We start from the raw sequence: 23,277 nt of genomic DNA on the forward strand, positions 1-23,277 counted from the left end.
CGCTACCCGAAAATGTCAGGAAAAAAGGATTTAGAGTTTTTTGAGCCAGTTTTCTTTTACGAACTGTAGATCGAACAACCAGAGATCCACTTGAAGACCCCTGTCCTTCAGAGGTTTATGTAGGCCGACAAACCCTGTATCTCAAGAAAAATCTAAATCTTTTCTTATTAGATTTGTAAATCCTTGTACACACAATAATAGACAGAACATAGAACAGTACAGCACAGAACAGGCCCTTCGGCCCTCGATGTTGTGCCGAGCATTGTCCGAAACCAAGATCAAGCTATCCCGCTCCCTGTCATTCTGGTGTGCTCCATGTGCCTATCCAATAACCGCTTGAAAGTTCCTAAAGTGTCCGACTCCACTATCACAGCAGGCAGCACCCTAACCACTCTCTGAGTAAAGAACCTACCTCGGACATCCCTCCTATATCTCCCACCCTGAATCTTATAGTTATACCCCCTTGTAACAGCTACATCCACCCAAGGAAATAGTCTCTGAACGTCCACTCTATCTATCCCCCTCATTATCTTATAAACCTCTATTAAGTCGCCTCTCATCCTCCTCCACTCCAATGAGAAAAGCCCTAGCTCCCTCAGCCTTTCCTCATAAGACCTATCCTGCAAACCAGGCAGCATCCTGGTAAATCTCCTTTGCACCCTTTCCAATGCTTCCACATCCTTCCTATAATGAGGTGACCAGAACTGTACCAGAACAAAGCCGCGAGTTAGGTACAACTTCATTGCTTGGATTTCCTGTTGCTTCCTGATGCTCCCCCACCCGTGACAGCTGACGCTCTCCTGGTGTCCCTCACTGCTCGCTGTGGAACCCAACATCCCTGCAAAGCACCTTGGGACCTTTCACTGTGTCAGAGGTGCCACATAAATGCAAGTTGGCGTCGCCTATCCAGCGCATCGCTCACCTCCTGATGATGCAGCCACCTCTCCACATCAGCGCAATCCCACCATAATTCAGGGACCAGTTAAACTCCTTCGCGGCTTGTCTCAACAGCATGAATCCCTGGGCATAGGAGATGATCTTTGAGGCGTAGAGAGCCTGCAAGCAGGACAAAAAGATACTCACCACTTTAAATAGACAGAATTTACATTGCAGAAGGAAGGCCATTCAGCCCATCCAGTCCGCATCAGCCCTTGGAAAGAGCACCCCATTAAGCTCGAACCGCCACCCCATTCCTGTAACCCAGCAACCCCACCCAACCCAACCACTCTGGACACCAAGGGCAATTTAGCATGGCCAATCCACCTAAATATACACGTGGGCCATAACTTCTATAAAGTAGTAACTTTTCTTGCTTGCACAATGACGTAAGGATGCTGGATTATACATGAGCAACCGGTACATGTATTTTGGGCAGTTAACAATTTACGTCACATGCATGTGTGTTGGGAGAAGAGAGAGATATTGCAGCCTATCCCATTCCACAGTGGGAGCATGCACAGCCGTGTCAAGACGGATACATCTCGAAACACCAGCCAGACATCCTGCTGAAAATACAGCACCGTAACTCATTTCAGAGTGAGGTTGCTACACAACTGGAATCGATTGCACCAGTGGGTCAGAACAGAATGCGGCTTGAAACCTCCGTAGGGTCGGTCACTGACCAAATCAACGGAGGAGGAGTCTGGGTCGCCCATCACTGCCCCCAAAGTCACATCAAGGCTCCTCACAGAGGCTGCATGGGAAGGAATGTGCTGCAGCCACACCACATTTCACACCTGCTTTCAGCGCCAACATTACAAACCAGGGTTTACTGTTATGGGCCAGCGTTTAGAGAGCCCCAAAGTGTATCATGGAGTTCACCTGACCCACAACTTTTAATAGATTGTGGTTATGGGGAGCACACGGCCCACTCTACAGGTGTGATGCAACAGAGATCCACAGTACTTTAAAATTAAAACAATGTTTATTTATGAAACCAGTTAACACTTTATAAACATCTCAACAACTATCAACACCAATAAATCCCCCAAAGAATACAGTACTCTAAAAGTAACTCTTAATCTTTCCTTGCAACATCCAGAAGACAAAAAGAACCCTTTTTACAGAAAGACATCAGGTTTAACTTCTCTACTGAGAGCAGTTGCCACTTTGAAATCACAAATGAACATTCATAAGCTTGGAGAGAGATTCATACACATCTTGCTGTGACTGCAACTTCTCCAAATCTAAAACGAAACTAAACACTCTGTAGCTGCAAGCCCAAAGTGAAAGTAAAAGATGACAGACAGCCCAGCTCCGCCCACATTGTGACATCACCGATAAACCCCCATTGCTTAAAGGTACTCTCATATGACAACACTAAAATACAATGTCCACCACAAACTGCGTCCAGACAGTCCTGCGAGAATCTCACCTTGCGAATATCTTCCAGGAATTTAGTTTTATCCCCAGAGAATTGCGTTTCTTTGGGTCCCGCTAGCTTTGTGCCAGCTAACAACCTTTCATCTTTCAGAGAGGACAGGCATCTGGCAAAGACAGCCTCACCTAAAAAAAAAAAAGAACCCAGATCATTCTGATTACAAACCAGAGTCCACAGCACAGGAAGAGGCCAACCGAGCCCCGCCTGACATTTAAGCTCAGAGTCTCCGCCCATCTCTCTTCATTCAACCTCCTTTCCCTGCTCTCTCGTGCATTTGTCGAGCTCTCTTAATCATAGAATTTACAGTGTAGAAGGAGGCCATTCGGCCCATCGAGTCTGCACCGGCTCTTGGAAAAAGGACCCTATCCAAGGTCAACACCTCCACCCTATCCCCCATAACCCAGTAACCCCACCCAACACGAAGGGCAATTTTGGACACTAAGGGCAATTTATCATGGCCAATCCACCTAACCTGCACATCTTTGGACTGTGGGAGGAAACCGGAGCACCCGGAGGAAACCCACGCACACACGGGGAGAACGTGCAGACTCCGCACAGACAGTGACCCAAGCTGGAATCGAACCTGGGACCCTGGAGCTGTGAAGCAATTGTGCTATCCACAATGCTACCATGCTGCACAATCTCTCGATCCCCACCCGCTGCCACCTTTGGAAAGCCAATTCAGTCCCCGGGAGCAAACCCTAACGTCCCCTACAACCCTATATGCTGCCGCCACTGTCCCCACATCTTCAGGGCTGCCACTACTACCAGGCTTGTGGAGAACCTTAAACTGCTCCTTGGGCCGGTGAGAACAGGAGGAGCTTCCTGCTGAGCCAGGCAACAGCAAACCATTGCAGTGCTGAATAATCATGGACGAATCCAAGTCCTTGGACTCCAACACCCTATTTGGGCTGGTACCTGGAGGAGGATGATTCCCAGTTTGTGTCCCTACAGCTCCACATCATGCTCTTCATTATTAAGAGCCTCTCGGTTCACCTCTCGATCTAGTCTAGAAAAGAGCTTCCGCCTGTTCAATATGTCCCAATAGGCCAAACTTTCAGTTTTGATGTCATCCTTGTAAATCTATTTACATCTTTCACCTGCGGTTCTAACTCTTTAAAAAAAAAAAAAGGAGGAAATCTGGAGACCAGAATTATCCCAAGTGTCTCCAATCAAGGTTCTGAAATGAAATGAAAATGAAAATCGCTTATTGTCACAAGTAGGCTTCAATGAAGTTACTGTGAAAAGCCCCTAGTCGCCAACGGGAAGTTCTGGGCAAGTTTAACAGGATTTCCCCCATTTTCAATTCTCTCTTTGCAAGTGAACATGGCGATAGGTTGGCATTTTGAGAAAGTCTTTCAAAGCAGTGTTGCTAGTTTTAGTGATGTGTGCATTTCCTTCCCTCCACTGTCCCATTTATACTCTTTTGAATGAAATGAAAATCGCTTATTGTCGCAAGTAGGCTTCAATGAAGTTACTGTGAAAAGCCCCTAGTCGCCACATTCCGGCGCCTGTTCGGGGAGGCTGGTACGGGAATTGAACCGTGCTGCTGGCCTGCTTTAAAAGCCAGTGATTTAGCCCAGTGTGCTGAACCATGTACCAGCTTAGCTTCCTCCTCCAGGTCTATTGCTCTGGGTTAGAAGGATGTAGATTCCATATCCTTTAGAATTTGGGCTGTCCATAGAGGGATGATGCTACATTGCTGTATCAAGGGAGTGCTGCACTGCTAAACGTGCTGTGTTTCAAACGCAACATTAAACCAAGTGGAAGTAAAAGATCTCTTAATATAGAAGGCACTTTACAGCCTTCTGGACTGAATATTGAGCTCAGCAACTACAGACTATGAAGTCGCTCCTCCACCTTGACCTTTTTTAATTCCAATGTCCCCCAACCTGGGCCGTCTGTTAATCCTTTTTAAGTTTTGCTTTCACAGAATGCCGACTGTTGCTCTGCTATTAACATATTCCGTTATCTTAACTTTTATGCCACTATCAGCACCTCCTTTAGTCTTTAATACTACCATTACCACTTCCGTGTTCCTGTGTTTCAAGGCATCTGGTCAAATCTCTCCTAGCTCCCACCTATCCCAGACCTTTAGTCGTACACAGTTGCACAAACTCTTTTTCCCTCCACAGATGCTGAAAAGTCTGAAGTCTCCTGCACCTGCTTTTTGTTTCACATCTGCAGCATTTTGCTTTTATCCCTTAACCGTATGAGCTTGCTGTGCACAAATTGGATGCCGTGATTCCTATGTTTGCACAGTGACTACACTTCAAGTGGTTATCATGGCTGTAGAACACTTTGGGATGCCGAGATGGTGAAAGGTACGACATAAATGAAAGGCTTTTTAATTATCAAAACCATTAATCACACCCAAATGTCCCCACACACTTTCCAGAGGACTCTGGAGGGGAACACTCGGACGGACAGAGAGCGAGAGCGAGCGCTCTGAGAGAGGGATCTGGAGGGGAGCACTCGGAGAGAGGGATCTGGAGGGGAGCACTCGGAGAGAGGGATCTGGAGGGGAGCACTCGGAGAGAGGGATCTGGAGGGGAGCACTCGAAGAGAGGGATCTGGAGGGGAGCACTCGAAGAGAGGGATCTGGAGGGGAGCACTCGAAGAGAGGGATCTGGAGGGGAGCACTCGAAGAGAGGGATCTGGAGGGGAGCACTCGAAGAGAGGGATCTGGAGGGGAGCACTCGAAGAGAGGGATCTGGAGGGGAGCACTCGAAGAGAGGGATCTGGAGGGGAGCACTCGAAGAGAGGGATCTGGAGGGGAGCACTCTAAGAGAGGGATCTGGAGGGGAGCACTCGAAGAGAGGGATCTGGAGGGGAGCACTCGAAGAGAGGGATCTGGAGGGGAGCACTCGAAGAGAGGGATCTGGAGGGGAGCACTCGAAGAGAGGGATCTGGAGGGGAGCACTCGAAGAGAGGGATCTGGAGGGGAGCACTCGAAGAGAGGGATCTGGAGGGGAGCACTCGAAGAGAGGGATCTGGAGGGGAGCACTGGCCGCTTTTCTTCCCTTCGACAATCTAGTGGGACAGAGCCGACTGCTGCTCTTCATCCCAAACTCCGCACAGTCCAGCGATCAAATGTGGGATGTTGCTGACCAACGGCAGGTCAGTGTCTGGGTTCATGGTTGCCAGATTGGCTTTCCAGGTTACACAAGCTTTAACCTAAACTGGGTGACTCTCCCATAGAAGGCGGAGGCGGAGGCAGAGCCACAGCGCAATAGTCAAACTACCTCATCCTTACCTATAAGTGTAACCGGCACCCCAAATTCCAGTGACGAGACAGCGGTCCACTTCCCTGTGCCCTTCTGTCCTGCAGAGTCTCTGATCATGGGGAGCAGGGGCTTCCCGTTAGGAGCCCGGAATTTGAGGATATTTGCTGTGATTTCAATCAGGAACGAATCAAGCTCCGTCTTGTTCCAATCCTCAAATACCTGGGGTGGAATAAAATAACGCACTGATTTTGGGGATATCATATTATTCAAACAACAACAATTCGGATTCTCCACCAATTCCCCCAACATAAATTCTACAAATGCATCTCAAAAATGCCACAATAAAATTAAGGTTTTTTAAAAAAAATAAAAGTTACCGAGGCTCGTTGAAACTAGATAACCAAGAACATAATTCATAACTCGACGTGCTAGAAGAAATGGGGATTTTCTATTCAAACTAAGGGGAGACAGTGATGTTGTGCTATAGTCACTGCTCTAGCAATCCAGGCTAATGCTCTGGGGACCTGGGTTCAAATCCCACCATGGCAGCTGGCGGAATTTAAATTCAATCAATCAAAGAATGGGACGTAAAGCTAGTCTCAGAAATGGTGATGTGAAATTATCGGTTATCATGAAAACTCATCTGGTTCCTTTGTGAAAAGGAAATCTGCCATTCCAGGCCCGGCCCGGCCCACATGCGTCTCCAGGCCCGGCCCGGCCCACATGCGTCTCCAGGCCCGGCCCGGCCCACATGCGTCTCCAGGCCCGGCCCGGCCCACATGCGTCTCCAGGCCCGGCCCGGCCCACATGCGTCTCCAGGCCCGGCCCGGCCCACATGCGTCTCCAGGCCCGGCCCGGCCCACATGCGTCTCCAGGCCCGGCCCGGCCCACATGCGTCTCCAGGCCCGGCCCGGCCCACATGCGTCTCCAGGCCCGGCCCGGCCCACATGCGTCTCCAGGCCCGGCCCGGCCCACATGCGTCTCCAGGCCCGGCCCGGCCCACATGCGTCTCCAGGCCCGGCCCGGCCCACATGCGTCTCCAGGCCCGGCCCGGCCCACATGCGTCTCCAGGCCCGGCCCGGCCCACATGCGTCTCCAGGCCCGGCCCGGCCCACATGCGTCTCCAGGCCCGGCCCGGCCCACATGCGTCTCCAGGCCCGGCCCGGCCCACATGCGTCTCCAGGCCCGGCCCGGCCCACATGCGTCTCCAGGCCCGGCCCGGCCCACATGCGTCTCCAGGCCCGGCCCGGCCCACATGCGTCTCCAGGCCCGGCCCGGCCCACATGCGTCTCCAGGCCCGGCCCGGCCCACATGCGTCTCCAGGCCCGGCCCGGCCCACATGCGTCTCCAGGCCCGGCCCGGCCCACATGCGTCTCCAGGCCCGGCCCGGCCCACATGCGTCTCCAGGCCCGGCCCGGCCCACATGCGTCTCCAGGCCCGGCCCGGCCCACATGCGTCTCCAGGCCCGGCCCGGCCCACATGCGTCTCCAGGCCCGGCCCGGCCCACATGCGTCTCCAGGCCCGGCCCGGCCCACATGCGTCTCCAGGCCCGGCCCGGCCCACATGCGTCTCCAGGCCCGGCCCGGCCCACATGCGTCTCCAGGCCCGGCCCGGCCCACATGCGTCTCCAGGCCCGGCCCGGCCCACATGCGTCTCCAGGCCCGGCCTGGCCCACATGCGTCTCCAGGCCCGGCCCGGCCCACATGCGTCTCCAGGCCCGGCCCGGCCCACATGCGTCTCCAGGCCCGGCCCGGCCCACATGCGTCTCCAGGCCCGGCCCGGCCCACATGCGTCTCCAGGCCCGGCCCGGCCCACATGAGTCTCCAGGCCCGGCCCGGCCCACATGCGTCTCCAGGCCCGGCCCGGCCCACATGCGTCTCCAGGCCCGGCCCGGCCCACATGCGTCTCCAGGCCCGGCCCGGCCCACATGCGTCTCCAGGCCCGGCCCGGCCCACATGCGTCTCCAGGCCCGGCCCGGCCCACATGCGTCTCCAGGCCCGGCCCGGCCCACATGCGTCTCCAGGCCCGGCCCGGCCCACATGCGTCTCCAGGCCCGGCCCGGCCCACATGCGTCTCCAGGCCCGGCCCGGCCCACATGAGTCTCCAGGCCCGGCCCGGCCCACATGCATCTCCAGGCCCGGCCCGGCCCACATGCATCTCCAGGCCCGGCCCGGCCCACATGCGCCTCCAGGCCCGGCCCGGCCCAGCCCACATGCGCCTCCAGGCTCGGCCCGGCCCACATGCGTCTCCAGGCCCACAGCAATGTGGTTGACTCTTTAACCGCCCCTCTGAAATGGCCGAGCAAACCACTCAGTTCAAGGGTAATTAGGGACGGGCAACAGATTCCACTATGCCAATGACACCTGCATTCAGTGAAATAATGTTTTAAAAAGAAATTGCGAGATGCAGAATAACATTGGATCAAAATGTGAAATTCCAACTTTTATCTCAAAACCAGCGGGACAATAGCATTTCGATGGAGGGAAGTCGATGTTCCCGATCCTGGAGGTACTCAGATCATGCAGGAGGGAGTGAACTGGGTAACCAAGTCCTTGGAACAGAGGTATACCTCACAGGCAGACAGAGCTAACCTTCGCCATTTCATCATGGTCCATGTGGAGTAGGTCCTTCATCAGGTGGTATGCCTCGCAGATCAGTTGCATGTCGCCATACTCAATGCCATTGTGCACCATCTTGACAAAGTGACCAGCTCCTTCATCCCCAACCTGAGGGACAGAACAGAGGTCAGAACCACTCCCGTCCGAGTTCCACTCAACTACACGACACCGTCAGAAAGGCAAAACCACACATTTGACACTGCGATCATGATCAAAGTGAAGAATTAAAAGAAACCTGAAACTTGCTTAAAAATATAAAACGGTAATTAACGATCATGTCAATTTCAAAATTGTCCAACCTCTTACGCCAATGCTGGATCATTGAAACAACCAAGGGGAGATGGTGTGGTTGCGGTATGGTCACTGGGTTAGTAATCCCGGGGCCCAGGCTAATGGGGACCTGGGTTCAAATCCCACCATGGCAACTGGTGGAACTTAAATTAAATTAATAAAAATCTAGAATTACAAACTGGTATTGGAGTACCGATCATCTGTCTACTCCTTTCAGTGAAGGAAATCTGCCATCCTCACCTGGCCTGGCCTACATGTGACTCCAGACCCACCGGTTGACTCTTAACTGCCCTCTGAAATGGCCGAGCGAGACACTCGGCTGAGTGGCCATTAGGGATGGGCAACAAATGCTGGCCCTGCCCAGTGACACTCAGACCCCAGAAAGAATAAGAAACGAGGATGTCAAAAGGACCGCCTGATGGGTTGATGTTTCGCTCATTCCCACCAAATTCCATTTGTCAGAAGCAAATTCCATTTGTTGCTGAAAAATAAAGACATTCTTTTGCAGAAGCTGCTCATCTCCATCGGGACATTTCGCAAGAATACAATGCAAGAGAAACCAACTAAATTATACGGTATTAGAAGAGACTGTCGATTGGTTGGCAAGTGGGCTCCGACTGTGTTACGATCCCAGTTGATGTCACAACTGGACAGGAAGAGTCCAGAAGGCTCAAAGACCATAACTTGTTTGCACCACACTCTAAGGCCAACTGATAATCTTAAATTGGTTGTTCGTCAAGAGTCCTACCTGTTTATTTTCTTCGTTCCCACTTCTTATTTTATTAGTTTAATTATAATACTGTACATAATAAAAGGTAACTTGTGTTAAAGTTACAAACTGAGTTACTGACGTTTATTGGGCTCAGCCAAGGATCTGGGATATTTTAAATCAAAACCGCTTGCGTTGTGACTCCAGGCCTGGAATTGACCGCGGACTAGCTGGGGGGGGGGGGGAGCAGTTCATGAGATTCTTAGCACATTTGAGGATTATTTAGCAAATGCTACCCAATCGCGGAATCACACGGTTTTGAATCTTCTCATACTGTAGAAATCTGCCGAGTTCCTTTACATTGTATTCTTGCGAATTGACCAGAGTGTAAGGTGAGAAACAGTCAAAAACAAAAAAGTATGTTTCCCCCCGCAAGAGACTCAGACATTGCTAAATAAATTACCAATAGTTACTACACATCCAGCTTCACATCAATGCCAGAAAGGCACTAAGACGTTTCATCAAAATAAACCAAATGTTCCAGTCAGAACGAGAATGATCAGCTAATATCCTGATCAGAGTCCTATCCAAAGACTCAACCACACACACACACAGTGACCAATTGCTCATTTTGAGCATTTACTACATTATTCCGCTTCCAGACAGTAAAAAGTTTTGAAAGTTCAGCTCAAGGATATTATACAACATCTGATTTCCGAATTGAAACTTACCCATTCACAACAGGCCTCGCCAGTCCCAACCTTCGCAGCAATGCTCTGGAAGATGTCCTTGATGTGAGGCCTGGGAGAGGCGGATGGAAAGCAGAAGTGAACCTGACTCATCTGCCCACACCCCGACCCCAGCATTGCATCACACACAGACTCAAAAAATCATTCAACGGACTCTGGTCACCAAGGTGTAAACAAAACAATGAACATCCCTCCTAAAAAATGAACACCGTCAGGATGTGAATGATTTAAACTTTATACTTGCCCATCATTGCACAGGGGAGATCCTTCAGCACGGTGAATCAGAATACATTACACACAGAGTTTGCACTTGGCAGGCATTTGCTGCAAAGTTTGTTCATTATTAACAGAAACATTGCCATGCGTTAAACTTCCTTTTCTAATCTGGGTGAATCGATTCTTCCCCAATTTTGTTAACTCTTCGTGGAGGTTACACTCAGTTTGCAAAGTAGAATTTCTCATTTTTAAACCGTATTTTCCCTCGCTCCTGGTCTCGGTTTCAATCACATTTGAGATTACAAATGGCCGCCTCTCCCTCACTCGCCCCCTGACCAACCCCCATGAGGTTGCTCCTCACCTCTGCTCACTGCTTCCCCGCTCCAGCATTACGGAGATAAGAGGACACAACAGGCCGGCGGTGACAATTTACAAAGTCGTGGACAATCCCACTTTCTCAGAAGAACGACCACCAAGACAGGTTTCTGCGGCTGTTCAAACCAGGACAAAGCTGATCTCTGTTGAAGGAGCGCCCAGCCCCACACACGAGGCTGGAGGAATCCGTTCTCTCCAACTTGCAAAACCAATCAGATTGTCAAGGTCTTCGCCTCTCCTGCTCCAAATTATTGCCAGGCAAAGGCCCCCCACCCTCTCCTCAACCCTTTCTTCCTGTGGTTGAACAAAGAACAGTACAGCACAGGAACAGGCGCTTCGGCCCTCCAAGCCTGTACCAGTCATGATACCACTCTTGGCCAAAACCCTCAGCACTTCCTAGTGCCAAGTTGGGTGGTGGGTTAAGGGTTTCACAACGGGAGCAAATCATCCAGATTATCAGGACGGGAACAGATCCACCTTGTGGGTGTTAGTGACTGGAGCAGTTTAACCATCACAGCAGCCATATTAAAATCGGCAGCTTTTCTCTCCATCGCCGGTTATGATACTGAGACTGGGTTATTGGCCTTGAATAAAAACAAAGTTACTTTGGATTAGCTAGTAACACTTGCTAGAGATGTGGACACAACTCATTACCCAGCAACAGGGGCAATGCAGGATGTCCTTCCACCGAATCAGAAGGAACAAGTCACTGACAAATCAGCATTTACCCCATTTTCCTAACAGGAGTTCATTTCTGAATCTCATTTCCAAATAGAAGCAGCACTTCAGAAATAGCAATCACTTGTAGGGATTACTGGGGGAAAAAAATACTTCTAAAAAAGGTAAAAGCACTAGCTACAGTAATCAGAATGGATTGTTGACTTACCACGCCTCTTTGTGACCTCCAGGCATCAGGGAGGGTCCATATCGGGCACCGTCCTCTCCACCGCTAACACCACTGCCAACAAACAAGAGGCCCTTCGCTTTCAGGTCTTTACACCTCCTCTGCACATCAGGACGGAAAACAATAAGGCAAATTGGGTCACATCTCAGCAACAACAAACACAGACGAGAAACCCCTGTTTGCTCAACAATTAACACATTTTCCATTGCTTCTGGGATTTTCCACACAACGTACAGTGCAGACTGTGTTGTATAACTTAGTTTAAAAGTGCACATTAACTCCTCCACTTAGGAAAATAACCTTGTAGGTTTCAGGATTACTCAGTTTATTAAAAGAAAACAGATAAAAGCTCAAACTTAACAAAATTTTAAAAAGTTACAAGCTATTGCAAGAAGGGGGGGGGGGGATAAAATGTAGGTTATCAGCTAAACTTTGCTCAAAAATATTGGATACTGGGAGTTGGATAATAAAGTTCTACGTTAAACCGGATAACTCCGGAAGGTCCAATACTAACTGTTGTGTCATTGTATTCAGAGTTCCCACCATCAATGATGATGTCGCCTTTTTCCAACAGCGGAACCTGACGAGAGGGGAACAAAACAATTCCGTTATCAAAGGGAGAATACAATTCTAAATCTAACCGCCTATCTGGAGGAGTGTTTACTGCCCCCCACCCCCCAACCACACTATAACCAGAGTCCCAGGCAAAACCTGAAGAAATGGGATTCCGAAGCCAGGCTCTCTCTCTGGAGCAGAGGAGATTTGATAGAGGGAAAACCAACAGTGGATTAATATCAGGGATGGATTCGGGAGAAGGAAACTGTTTCAACAGGAACAATCAGAGGGCACAGATTGATGGGGACTGGAAAAAGCACAACAGGTGGATGCAGGGAAGAGTGACGAGGATGTTGCCGGGACTGGAAAATTGAAGCTTTGAGGAAAGATTGGTTTGGTTGGGGTTGTTCTTCTTGGAACAGAGGAGGCTGATGGGAGATTTGATTGAGATATACAAAATTGTGAGGGCCTGGATAGAGTGAATGGGAAGAATCTATTAACTTTAGATGGGAGGTCAGTGCCTAGAGAGCAGAGATTGGTAGAAGGTTTAGAGGGGGATAAGGAAAGTTTTTTTTCACCCAGAGGGATGTGGGATGTGTGGAACCGGTTGTAGAAGCAGAAATCCTGAACTCATTGAAAAGGTGACTGGATTGTCACCGGAAGTGCTGCAACCTGCAGAGCTACAACCCAAATGCTGGAAAGTGGGATTAGGCTGGGGAGGGGGTTTCAGCTGATGCAGACACGATGGCCTCTTTCTGTGCTGTAAACATTCTGTGATGCGGGTAAACAATTCTCCGAGGGAGCTGTGGCGACCAGTCAGTGACATTCTTCCCAGAGAGCAAGCAGGCGGTACAAACACATAGTAGAGTTTCCAGAATTAGCACTGCTGCCTCACGGCACCTGGGACCCGGGTTCGATCCGGTCACGGTCCATGTGGAGTTTGCACATTCTCCCAGTGTCTGCGCGGGTTTCGCCCCCACAACCCAAAGATGTGCAGGGTAGGTGGATTGGCCGCGCTAAATTGGAAAAAATGAATTGGGAACTCTAGATTCTTTTTTAAAAAAGAATATAAAGAGAAAATATCGATTTGTTGTGATGAATAGGTTCTCCCGTTAAACCGTCCCACCATGCCCAAGCTAGAAGGAGGGTATAACGTACTGCCCCCAACATTAGAGCTATCTTCAGCAATCACAGGAATAGTTTGGAGGGGTGCAGCATGGAATCTCTCGAGGATCTGTGCTGACTGTATGATGCCTTGCAGTGTTAAACCCTTTAGTGTGTGTGTTTGTGCGTGTGTGAGAGAGGCACAGCACACACCTTCTACAGAGATGCTCATTGGTGTCTATTCTGCAGCTGTTGTTTGGGTTGTTGGCAAGGCCAAGATGTGCTGCCCCTCCCCAGCTGCCCTCGAGGTGGTGAGCTGCCTTCTGGAACCGCTACAGTCCAGGTGGTGTGGGTACAGCCACAACGCCGTTTATTTTCTGCATTGGGCCAATACAAGTGGTCATTTCATAGAGCAGTGAAGACTCAGCCACATTATGGCTCATGCCAGACCAGGCAAGATTGGGGGATTTCCCCCTCGCAGGTCAGTAGTGAACCCATGGGTTTTAAAATAAATATCCGGTCACTTCAAGATGAAGAGCAGCATTTTCATCCATATGAATTACAAAACTCTCCCCAGCTGCCATATTGAACTTGCATCTCCAGAGCACCAGTCTGGGCCTCTGGGTTTTAGTCCAGTAACATCCCCATTATACTGACGGGCGGGAGTGTCGGGGAGGTGAAGCGAGCAGTCTCCACCTCAACTTTCAGAAGGGAAGTTCCCAATAGGGACACCTGCAGGCGGGTCACGGGCTAGGAAAGGAGTTGACCTCAAATTGGAACGAAAATAAGAGGAAAAGGTTTGCGTTTTTGTACACGGATAGGCAACTTTGCCACTCCTGTTATCACAGACACATAAAACCTTTTCCCCTTCTACTCTGTCCACCTCGGACTGTAGCAGACGTTCCGTAAATCTCCCCTTTCCTATTCGGTTGATGAATCGCGAACAGCGACTTGAACAATCTGCAGTACAGCCAACATACCAGCTTCTGAGGGCCGCACGGTGGCGCAGTGGTTAGCACTGCTGCCTCACGGCGCCGAGGTCCCAGGTTCGACCCCGGCTCTGGGTCACCGTGTGGAGTTTGCACATTCTCCCCGTGTTTGCGTGGGTTTCGCCCCCACAACCCAAAGATGTGCAGGTTAGGTGGATTGGCCGCACTAAATTGCCACTTAATTGGAAAAAACGAATTGGGTACACTAAATTTATTAAGAAAAAACAAAAGAAAAAAAAAAAAAAAAACATACCAGCTTCTGGATGAAGTCATCTACTGCCTGGCCAGCCTTGACCAGGAGGACAATGCGTCGGGGGGTCTTCAGCTTGCGAACCATCTCCTCCAGACTCTGAGCGCCAATCACTTTGGTCCCCTTGGCCTCGTTTTGCAGGAAACTGTCCACTTTGGAGACGGTTCTGTTGAAGGCACAGACCTACAGCGCGAACAATAAGTCAACTCTCTCAAACAGACAGTCACAGCCATCACGGCAAACCTGTCACAGCCATTACCTCGGTGTCAGAGTACACAGAAATTAAACCGAGACCTTAAAACAATTTCACAGGAGCGTTCGTGGGCGAGGAAAGTGGCAGGGTTACAGAGAAGGTCAGGATCAGTTCAACGGTCTTTATATTCACCGCGAGCCTGTGTTTGGACCCAGCTCAGAGCAGCCTGAGCTGGGGCAGCACAAGTGGATAGCATTGTGGCTACACAGCGCCTGGGTCCCAGGTTCGATTCCCGGCTTGGTTCACTGCCTGTGCGGAGTCTGCACGTTCTCCCGGTCTCTGCGTGGGTTTCCTCCGGGTGCTCCGGTTTCCTCCCACAGTCCAAAAACGTGCAGGTTAGGTGGATTGGCCATGATAAATTGCCCTTAGTGACCAAAAAGGTTAGGAGGGGTTATTGGGTTACAGGGATAGGGTGGAAGTGGGGGGCTTAAATGGGTTGGGGCAGAATCGATGGGCTGAATGGCCTCCTTCTGCACTGCATGTTCTAGAGCAACGGGGCTGATCTGCCTCGGATGTCAGTCTTCAGTAGAAATAAGTTTCAATCCTGTTCACTTCACCATGCGTAAAAACTCACATTATGAAGCTCTTACGGGAGGCTCATTCCCCTCCATAAAGCAGGAAAATCAGTCAGGAAAACCACATGAATTCAAAAACACAATCCCACAAGGGTGCGGAGTGTGGGGCAAGGCTTGGGAAGAATATCGATAAATTAGTCAGCTTGGCTTTGGTGGGACAGCTAGAGTTAAACTAACTTCCACAAATCTGCTCAGTACACATCAGCACGAAGACGAACGGACAGAGTCGGAATGAGGAAAACAAGCCAACTTTCCATTTCACAGCGGGTCCCCGCGATTCCCAAACCCCGTCACAGGCGGTATCAGAAATGCAGCCATTGCTCTTTGAGCAAACAGCTGTCAGTGAGCACACAGCAAGGTGCAGTTCACAGCAAGCGCAATCAATCCATCGTTCAGGCCACACTTACCACAAAACCGTGATCATTCATATTTAAAATCAGGTTCTGACCCATCACGGCCAATCCAATGAGGGCGATATCAGCTCTACGAGGGAAAGAGAGAAGATATGATCATTTCTTAATCTCGTTCTTAAGATTCACGCAATTCCTAAAATTGCAGCCCGCTGGGCAGCATGGTAGCACAGTGGGTAGCACAATTGCTTCACAGCGCCAGGGTCCCAGGTTCGATTCCCGGCTTGGGTCACTGTCTGTGCGGAGTCTGCACGTCCTCCCAGTGTGTGCGTGGGTTTCCTCCGGGTGCTCCGGTTTCCTCCCACAGTCCAAAGATGTGCAGGTTAGGTGGATTGGCCATGCGGAATTGCCCCTTGGTGTTACTGGGTTATGGGGATAGGGTGGAGGTGTGGGCTTGGTAGGGTGCTCTTTCCAAGGGCCAATGCAGACTCGATGGGCCGAATGGCCTCCTTCGGCACTGTAAATTCTATGAAAAACACAGGATCGTTGGAGAGAGAAACAGCTATAGTTTCAGCTCCGTGCTGTTTCACCAGAACTGGGGGGGGGATAGTTGGCGACAAGGAAACAAAAAGAAAATAAAAACAAACCAGCATGAAACAAGAAAAATAATAGGCAGAGGTTCAGTGGGGAGTCCAGGATGGGCCTGGTGGAGGCGGGTGGTGCTGTTCCTGGAGCTGGTCTTCGGCATCATTAGAACAAAGGCAGGAGCAAGGTGGTAAATTAACCCTTCGATAGGACCCTCAACGCCATTGGTTGTAACCACAGTGCCGTCCCACTTTTTTGAATGTTTTTATTGATTCTCATTTAAAAAAATAAAAAAAATGGTAGAGCAATGGCCGAAAGGCAAATGCTTTCATATTTAGAGCTCCCTCGGAAGGGTGAGCAGAGACACACAAAACAGAAAGAGAAAATATACATATTCAAACAAGGAACCTGGTGACATTTATGGACCCGCCTCCTGCAGGGAGCTGTGTAATTGTCCCCCACCATTCACAGCTGGATGTGGTGGGACCGCAGAGTTTTGACCTGCTCCGTTGGTTATGGAACTGCTTAGCTCGATCACATGCTGTTACGTATGTAGTCCAGAGTTGCAGCTTCGCCAGGTTGACAGCTCGTTTATAGATATACCTGGTGCTGCTCTAGGGTTGACCCTTGGCCTGGTGGCAATGGCAGAGTGGGGGATATGCCGGGCCAGGGAGGTCTCAGATGTGGCCGAATACAGTTCGGTGGCTGCCAATAGTCCACAATGCCTCAGGGATGCCCAGTTTGGAGTTGCTAAATCTATCGCTATCTATTTCATTTAGCACAGTGGTCGTGCCATGCAACATGATGATGGGCATCCTCAGTATGAAGACAGGACTTTGTCTTCACGAGGATGGTGTGGTGGTCACTCCTACCGATACTGTCATGGACAGATACACCTGCGGCAACAGGTAGATAGGTTTCCCCCTCTTGTTGGTTGCCTCTCCACCAGCCACTGGCCCAGTCTAGTACCTCTGTTCTTTAGGGCTTGGCAGTCGAGGCGATACCAAGCCACTCAGTGATGATCATCAAAGTAACCCAAAATGCATTGTTGCTGCCACCTCCAAGCTCATCAGCCGAGGGTGTGGATGGTAATCAGCAGGTGGACCAATCCCATTTTTGACCTGGTGCCATGAGACTTCAAAAGGGTCTGGGATCAATGTTGAGGGAAATCGCCCCCCTGACCGTATACCACTGACTTCTGGTGGCCCCGTCCTGCCAATCGAACAGGACATGTCCAGGGATGGTGGTGTCTGGGCCATACGGAATCAGACCTTCCAGACAATGTGATGCTGTTGCTCGACTAGTCCGTGGGACAGCGATTTTCCAATTTTGGAAGAAAACTCCAGATGTGAGCAAGGATGTTAGCAAGCTCGACAGTGCTGGGTGTGCCGCTGTCAGTGGCTTTGTGACCACTATTACTGAGTTTAACGCTTAATAAAAAATATTTATATTCTCCTCCTTTTTCACATTTTCTTCCAAATTTACACCCAACAATAAAAAATAAACAGTAACGAAGGCATTGTCAATCCCCATATCAACAACAACAATCCCATCCTCCCACCAAACCCCAGACACTAGCCCGCATGTTCACATAAACAATTGACAAAAAGGAGTCAGGAATCACCCATAGTCACCATTAACACACACAGCCCCCCCCCCCCTCCCCGTCCCCAATCGCCCCCCCCCCCCCCCATGCCCAATGTTATCCAGTTCTTGAAAGTGCACAATGAATAATACCCATGCATTGTAGAACCCCTCCATCCTGCCCCTCAGTTCAAATTTGACCTTTTCAAGCGTTAAGAATTCCAGCAGGTTCCCCCGCCACGCCAGGGCACAGGGTGGAGAGGTTGATCTCCACCCGAACAGGATTCACCTTCGGGCGATCAACGAGCTACAACATCTGCCTCCGCGCCCGTTCCCAACCCCGGCTGGTCCAACACCCCGAATATGGCCTCCCGAGGGCCCGGGTCCATTTTCACGTGCACCACTTTAGAGATTAACCTAAACACCGCCTTCCAGGAATCCTCCAGCTTTGGACAGGCCCAAAACATATGAACGTGATTTGTGCCCCCCCATGTTCACACACATCTTATACCCCCTCAAAGAGCAGGCTCATCCTCACCCTTGTAAGGTGCGCTCTATACACCAACTTCAGCTGTATCAGCCCCAACCTCGCGCATGAGGTGTAGGCGGTCACCCTCCGGAGCACCTCACACCAGAACCCCCTCCTCCATACCCTCTCCCAATTCTTCCTTCATCCCTTCCAGTGGTGCCTTCTCCTCTTCCAAAATAGCCCCGTAAATCGCTGACACTACCCCCGTCTCAGTCCCCGTGTCATTAGCACCTCCAGCAATGTAGAAGCCGGCTCTACTGGGAAGCTCTGTATCTCTTTTCTGGCAAAATCTCGAACCCGCATGAATCTGAAGATTTCCCCCTGCTCCAGCCCATACTTCGCTTCCAGCTCCTTCAATCCTGCAAACGGACCCCCAAGAAACAAATCTTTGTGTCCCCCAATTCCTTTCTCCTTCCATCTCCGAAAATTCAAATCTATGGTTCCCCGTATTGGCATTTCCTTTGACCTGCCCCCAACCCAAAGCGTTGGCGAAACTGCCTCCAAATTCGCAATGAAGCTATTACTACCGGACTCCCTGAGTATTTCCCAGGAGCTATCGGAGCGGCGCTGTTGCTAGTGCTTTCAGCCCCGACCCCCTGCCAAACTCTCCTCCATTCTGACCCACTGGGAATCAACCCCTCTGACCCAGCTCTGCACCTTCTCCACATTCGCCGGCCAGTAGTAATACCTCAGGATCGGAGGACCTAAAACCCCTGCCTGCCTTCCCCTCTGTAGCAGCACCTTTCTAACTCTGGCCACCTTCCCTCCCCATATGAACAAAGTAATCCTTCCCTCAATCTCTGAAAAAAGCCTTTGGCAGGAAAATCTGTAGTCATTGGAAAATAAACAGAAATCGCGGCAGCACGTCCATTTTAACCGCCTGTACCCAACCCGCCAGTGACAGAGGGAGACCATCCCACCTTGCCCCCACCAAACTAGAAATGTTGTACCCGCGGAGCCCCCCCCCCCAGGCAACCTGCACCCCCAGGTATCTCAGTGAGTCCCTGCCTTACGGAATGGCTACCCCGCCCCCATCCCTGCCCGAGACACCACCCAGAGATTAGCTTTTAATTGAACAGTCAAATTATGAATTGAACTTAAATTCCTTCAGCTGCCATTGATGGGATGTGAACCCACTTTTCTCATCTAAATCTACCATGGTAATCCCTCACCCTCATGTGCTTGTATCAATGTATTTAACAAACAAGACAATTTGCTTCAAACACTCTGTAGAGTGCCACACTCTCTGGTAAAGAGGTTTTTTCCCCGAATTCCCTATTAGCATTGGCTGCAGATAAAAAGTCATTTGGTACATCAAAAGTGATGGAACAGTCTTTCCAAAACTAGTTTTCAACTGATGTCGGCCTTGTGCGTCCAGCTCTATTCTGCCACAATACACAACACAGCTTCTCGGTCAGTGCAATTGCACTCTAATCATGGGCAGCATCAGGCAATCCCCTCGAGTGAGTGACGACAGCAGAGAAATGGCTGAAATTCCCTGGCTCGTGGCCAAACTGTGCTACAGGCGGCTGGGTCAGCAAAGGGAAACTCTCTGCCCTTCACGTAAACTTCAGGACTGTACCGGGGCAGGAGAGCTGGTTCAAAACAGCAGTCAATTTCCCCCCCTCAAAAGAAGGCTGGAAAAGGAAACAATTCCATTGAAATTATTTCAATACATATCCTGTAGAAAAATGGCACCTTTTCTAATGGGAGGATCCAATTGACCCAGTAGGTCAATGGGCAGCCCACCGCCACCTTCTTGAGGGCAATTAGGGCTGGGCATGCCATGAATGAACAAAATAAAAAGTTGTGTTGAGTCAATAAATGACCAGGTTCAGTCCCAGACCTGGGCAGGCAGAGATCACCTCCCATTGGCTTGGGTTAACAATGCAGAAAGGTGGGTGCTTCCCACTGTGGACAACGCAAGGGCAGTATTGGTCTTGACTGTTCTCACCCTCCTCCCCCCCCCCCCCCCCCTCGCTTCAAACCTCATACCCCCTCCCCCCTTCGAACCTCATAACCCGTCCCCTCCTCGCTTCGAACCTCATACCCCTCCCCCTCCGAACCTCATACCCCTCCTCCTCACTTTGAACCTCATACCCCTCCCCCTCCGAACCTCATACCCCTCCTCGTCCTCGCTTCAAACCTCATACCCCTCCCCGCTTCGAATCACGTAATCCTCCTCCTCGCTTCGAACATCATACCCCTCCCCCTCCGAACCTCACACCCCTCCCCTCCTCGCTTCGAACCTCATACCCCTCCTCCTCGCTTTGAACCTCATACCCCTCCCCCTCCTCGCTTCGAACCTCATACCCCTCCCCCTCCGAACCTCATACCCCTCCTCGCCCTCGCTTCAAACCTCATACCCCTCCCCCTCCTCGCTTCGAACCTCATACCCCTCCCCCTCCGAACCTCATACCCCTCCTCGCCCTCGCTTCAAACCTCATACCCCTCCCCCTCCTCGCTTCAAACCTCATACCCCTCCCCCTCCTCGCTTCGAACCTCATACCCCTCCCCGCTTCGAACCTCATACCCCTCCCCCTCCTCGCTTCGAACCTCATACCCCTCCCCCTCCGAACCTCATACCCCTCCTCCTCCCCGCTTCGAACCACGTACTCCTCCTCCTCGCTTCGAACCTCATACCCCTCCTCCTCCCCGCTTAGAACCTCATACCCCTCCTCCTCCCCGCTTCGTACCTCATACCCCTCCTCCTCCCCGCTTCGAACCTCATACCCCTCCTCCTCACTTCGAACCTAATACCCCTCCTCCTCCCCGCTTCCAACCTCATACCCCTCCTCCTCCCCGCTTCGAACCTCTTACCCCTCCTCCTCCCCGCTTCGAACCTCTTACCCCTCCTCCTCCCCGCTTCGAACCTCTTACCCCTCCTCCTCCCCGCTTCGAACCTAATACCCCTCCTCCTCGCTTCGAACCTAATACCCCTCCTCCTCCCCGCTTCGAACCTCACACCCCTCCTCGCTTCGAACCTAATACCCCTCCTCCTCCTCCCCGCTTCGTACCTCATACCCCTCCTCCTCGTTTTGAATCTAATACCGCTCCTCCTCCTCACTTCAAACCTCATCTCCCCCCCCCCCCCCTCGCTTCGAACCTCATACCCTTCTTCTTCCCGGGAGGCTGAAACTCCTGCACCCTAAACCAGATTGAATAATGAGCAACAAGACTTTACACCCTTGCTCACGCATTACAATTAGAAAAGTTGAATTTTATTGCAGACTCTTGAAATGTTTTGCAATGTACTTTTCTAAATGCTATGAATAAAGAATATTTTGAGGAAAAAAAAATGATCAACTCGGCAAGGAGGAGGATATGAAGCATTTCTTCCTCAAAATGAAAATTAATATCTTCACACTCGTGGAGAAAACTGGAAGGAAAATAAAACCATTGAAAAATGTTGTAAAAGATGCCCTAAAGAGTTTGTGCTCCTAATATACAAGTTTGTCCCAGCTGAGGTATTGCTGTTATTGTCCTGGAGTAACCACACTGTAGGATCCTCTTGAGGCTCGAATGTTACACAGTCGGTTAGGAGACAAGTTCAATTTGATTAATCATGTTAATTCCCCCGTTTGCACAACTTCCCTAGTCCAGAGAACAATCTTACATTTAATGTAATGCTTGTTCCGAAACCTGAAACGCAATATTGCAAAACAGCACAAAAGCATTAAATATAGTTACAAGGCTTCTGAGAATGAAGCAATTGGTCTCTACAGTCATTTGGTCGGATTACAATCTGGGTTTTTTTCATGGTACCTTCCCACCTGTGAAATGAGGAAATAAATCTACCAATTTCGACAAAAGCATTACCATTGAAAACGAAAATGAGATCCAAGGGACAAGATAACACAATACAAATGCAAACGTTATTCGCCCAATTCACCTTCAGTGATACCCTGCTTATCTGCCACTGAAACACTGCAGTTCAAGTTACAGAACTGTACAGCACAAAGGAAGCTGCGGCCCATCGGCCCTGTGCTATTTACAATAGCTTCAAACTTGTACCTGGAAATATTAAAATCAGTGCCAACAGTGCCCCGCAAGGCTGCGTACTTAGCCCCCTACTCTACTCCCTGTACACAAACGACTGCGTGGCAAAATTTGGTTCCAACTCCATCTACAAGTTTGCTGACGATACGACCATAGTGGGCTGGATCTCGAATAACGATGAGTCCGAATACAGGAGGGAGATAGAGAACCTAGTGGAGTGGTGTAGCGACAACAATCTCTCCCTCAATGCCAGCAAAACTAAAGAGCTGGTAATTGACTTCAGGAAGCAAAGTGCTGTACACACCCCTGTCAGCATCAACGGGGCCGAGGTGGAGATGGTTAGCAGTTTCAAATTCCTAGGGGTGCACATCTCCAAAAATCTGTCCTGGTCCACCCATGTCGATGCTACCACCAAGGAAGCACAACAGCGCCTATACTTCCTCAGGAAATTCGGCATGTCCACATTGACTCTTACCAACGTTTACAGATGCACCATAGAAAGCATCCTATCGGGCTGCATCACAGCCTGGTATGGCAACTGCTTGGCCCAGGACCGCAAGAAACTTCAGAGAGTCCGTGAACACCGCCCAGTCCATCTCACGAACCTGACTCCATCTACACCTCCTGCTGCCTGGGGAAAGCGGGCAGCATAATCAAAGATCCCTCCCACCCGGCTTACTCACACTTCCATCGGGCAGGAGATACAGAAGTCTGAAAACACGCACGAACAGACTCAAAAACAGCTTCTTCCCCACTGTCACCAGACTCCTAAATGGCCCACTTATGGACTGACCTCATTAACACTACACCCTGTATGCTTCATCCGCTACCAGTGCTTATGTAGTTACATTGTGTACCTCGTGTTGCCCTATTATGTATTTTCTTTTATTTCCTCTTCTCATGTACTTAATGATCTGTTGAGCTGCTCGCAGAAAAATACTTTTCACTGTACCTCGGTACACGTGACAATAAACAAATCCAATCCAACAGGATAAAGTTATGTTTATTCGATGCTCAAAAAGGATCTGCATCTGC

At 50.3% G+C, this 23,277-nt stretch overlaps 1 protein-coding gene across 1 annotated transcript in view; it reads right to left on the reverse strand.

Annotated features, from left to right (window-relative positions):
• The window catches only part of pgd (phosphogluconate dehydrogenase), a 34,990-nt gene that overhangs the window by 7,752 nt on the left and 3,961 nt on the right, over positions 1–23,277 (reverse strand). The window contains 9 exon segments of the mRNA XM_072477873.1: positions 923–1,056; positions 2,375–2,505; positions 5,637–5,826; positions 8,199–8,333; positions 9,957–10,026; positions 11,452–11,570; positions 11,984–12,049; positions 14,371–14,550; positions 15,603–15,678. Of these exon segments, the coding sequence (XP_072333974.1) occupies positions 923–1,056; positions 2,375–2,505; positions 5,637–5,826; positions 8,199–8,333; positions 9,957–10,026; positions 11,452–11,570; positions 11,984–12,049; positions 14,371–14,550; positions 15,603–15,678 (1,101 nt within the window).

The sequence above is a fragment of the Scyliorhinus torazame genome, chromosome 16 (assembly GCF_047496885.1).
Source record: "Scyliorhinus torazame isolate Kashiwa2021f chromosome 16, sScyTor2.1, whole genome shotgun sequence".
Taxonomy (NCBI): Eukaryota; Metazoa; Chordata; class Chondrichthyes; order Carcharhiniformes; family Scyliorhinidae; genus Scyliorhinus; species Scyliorhinus torazame.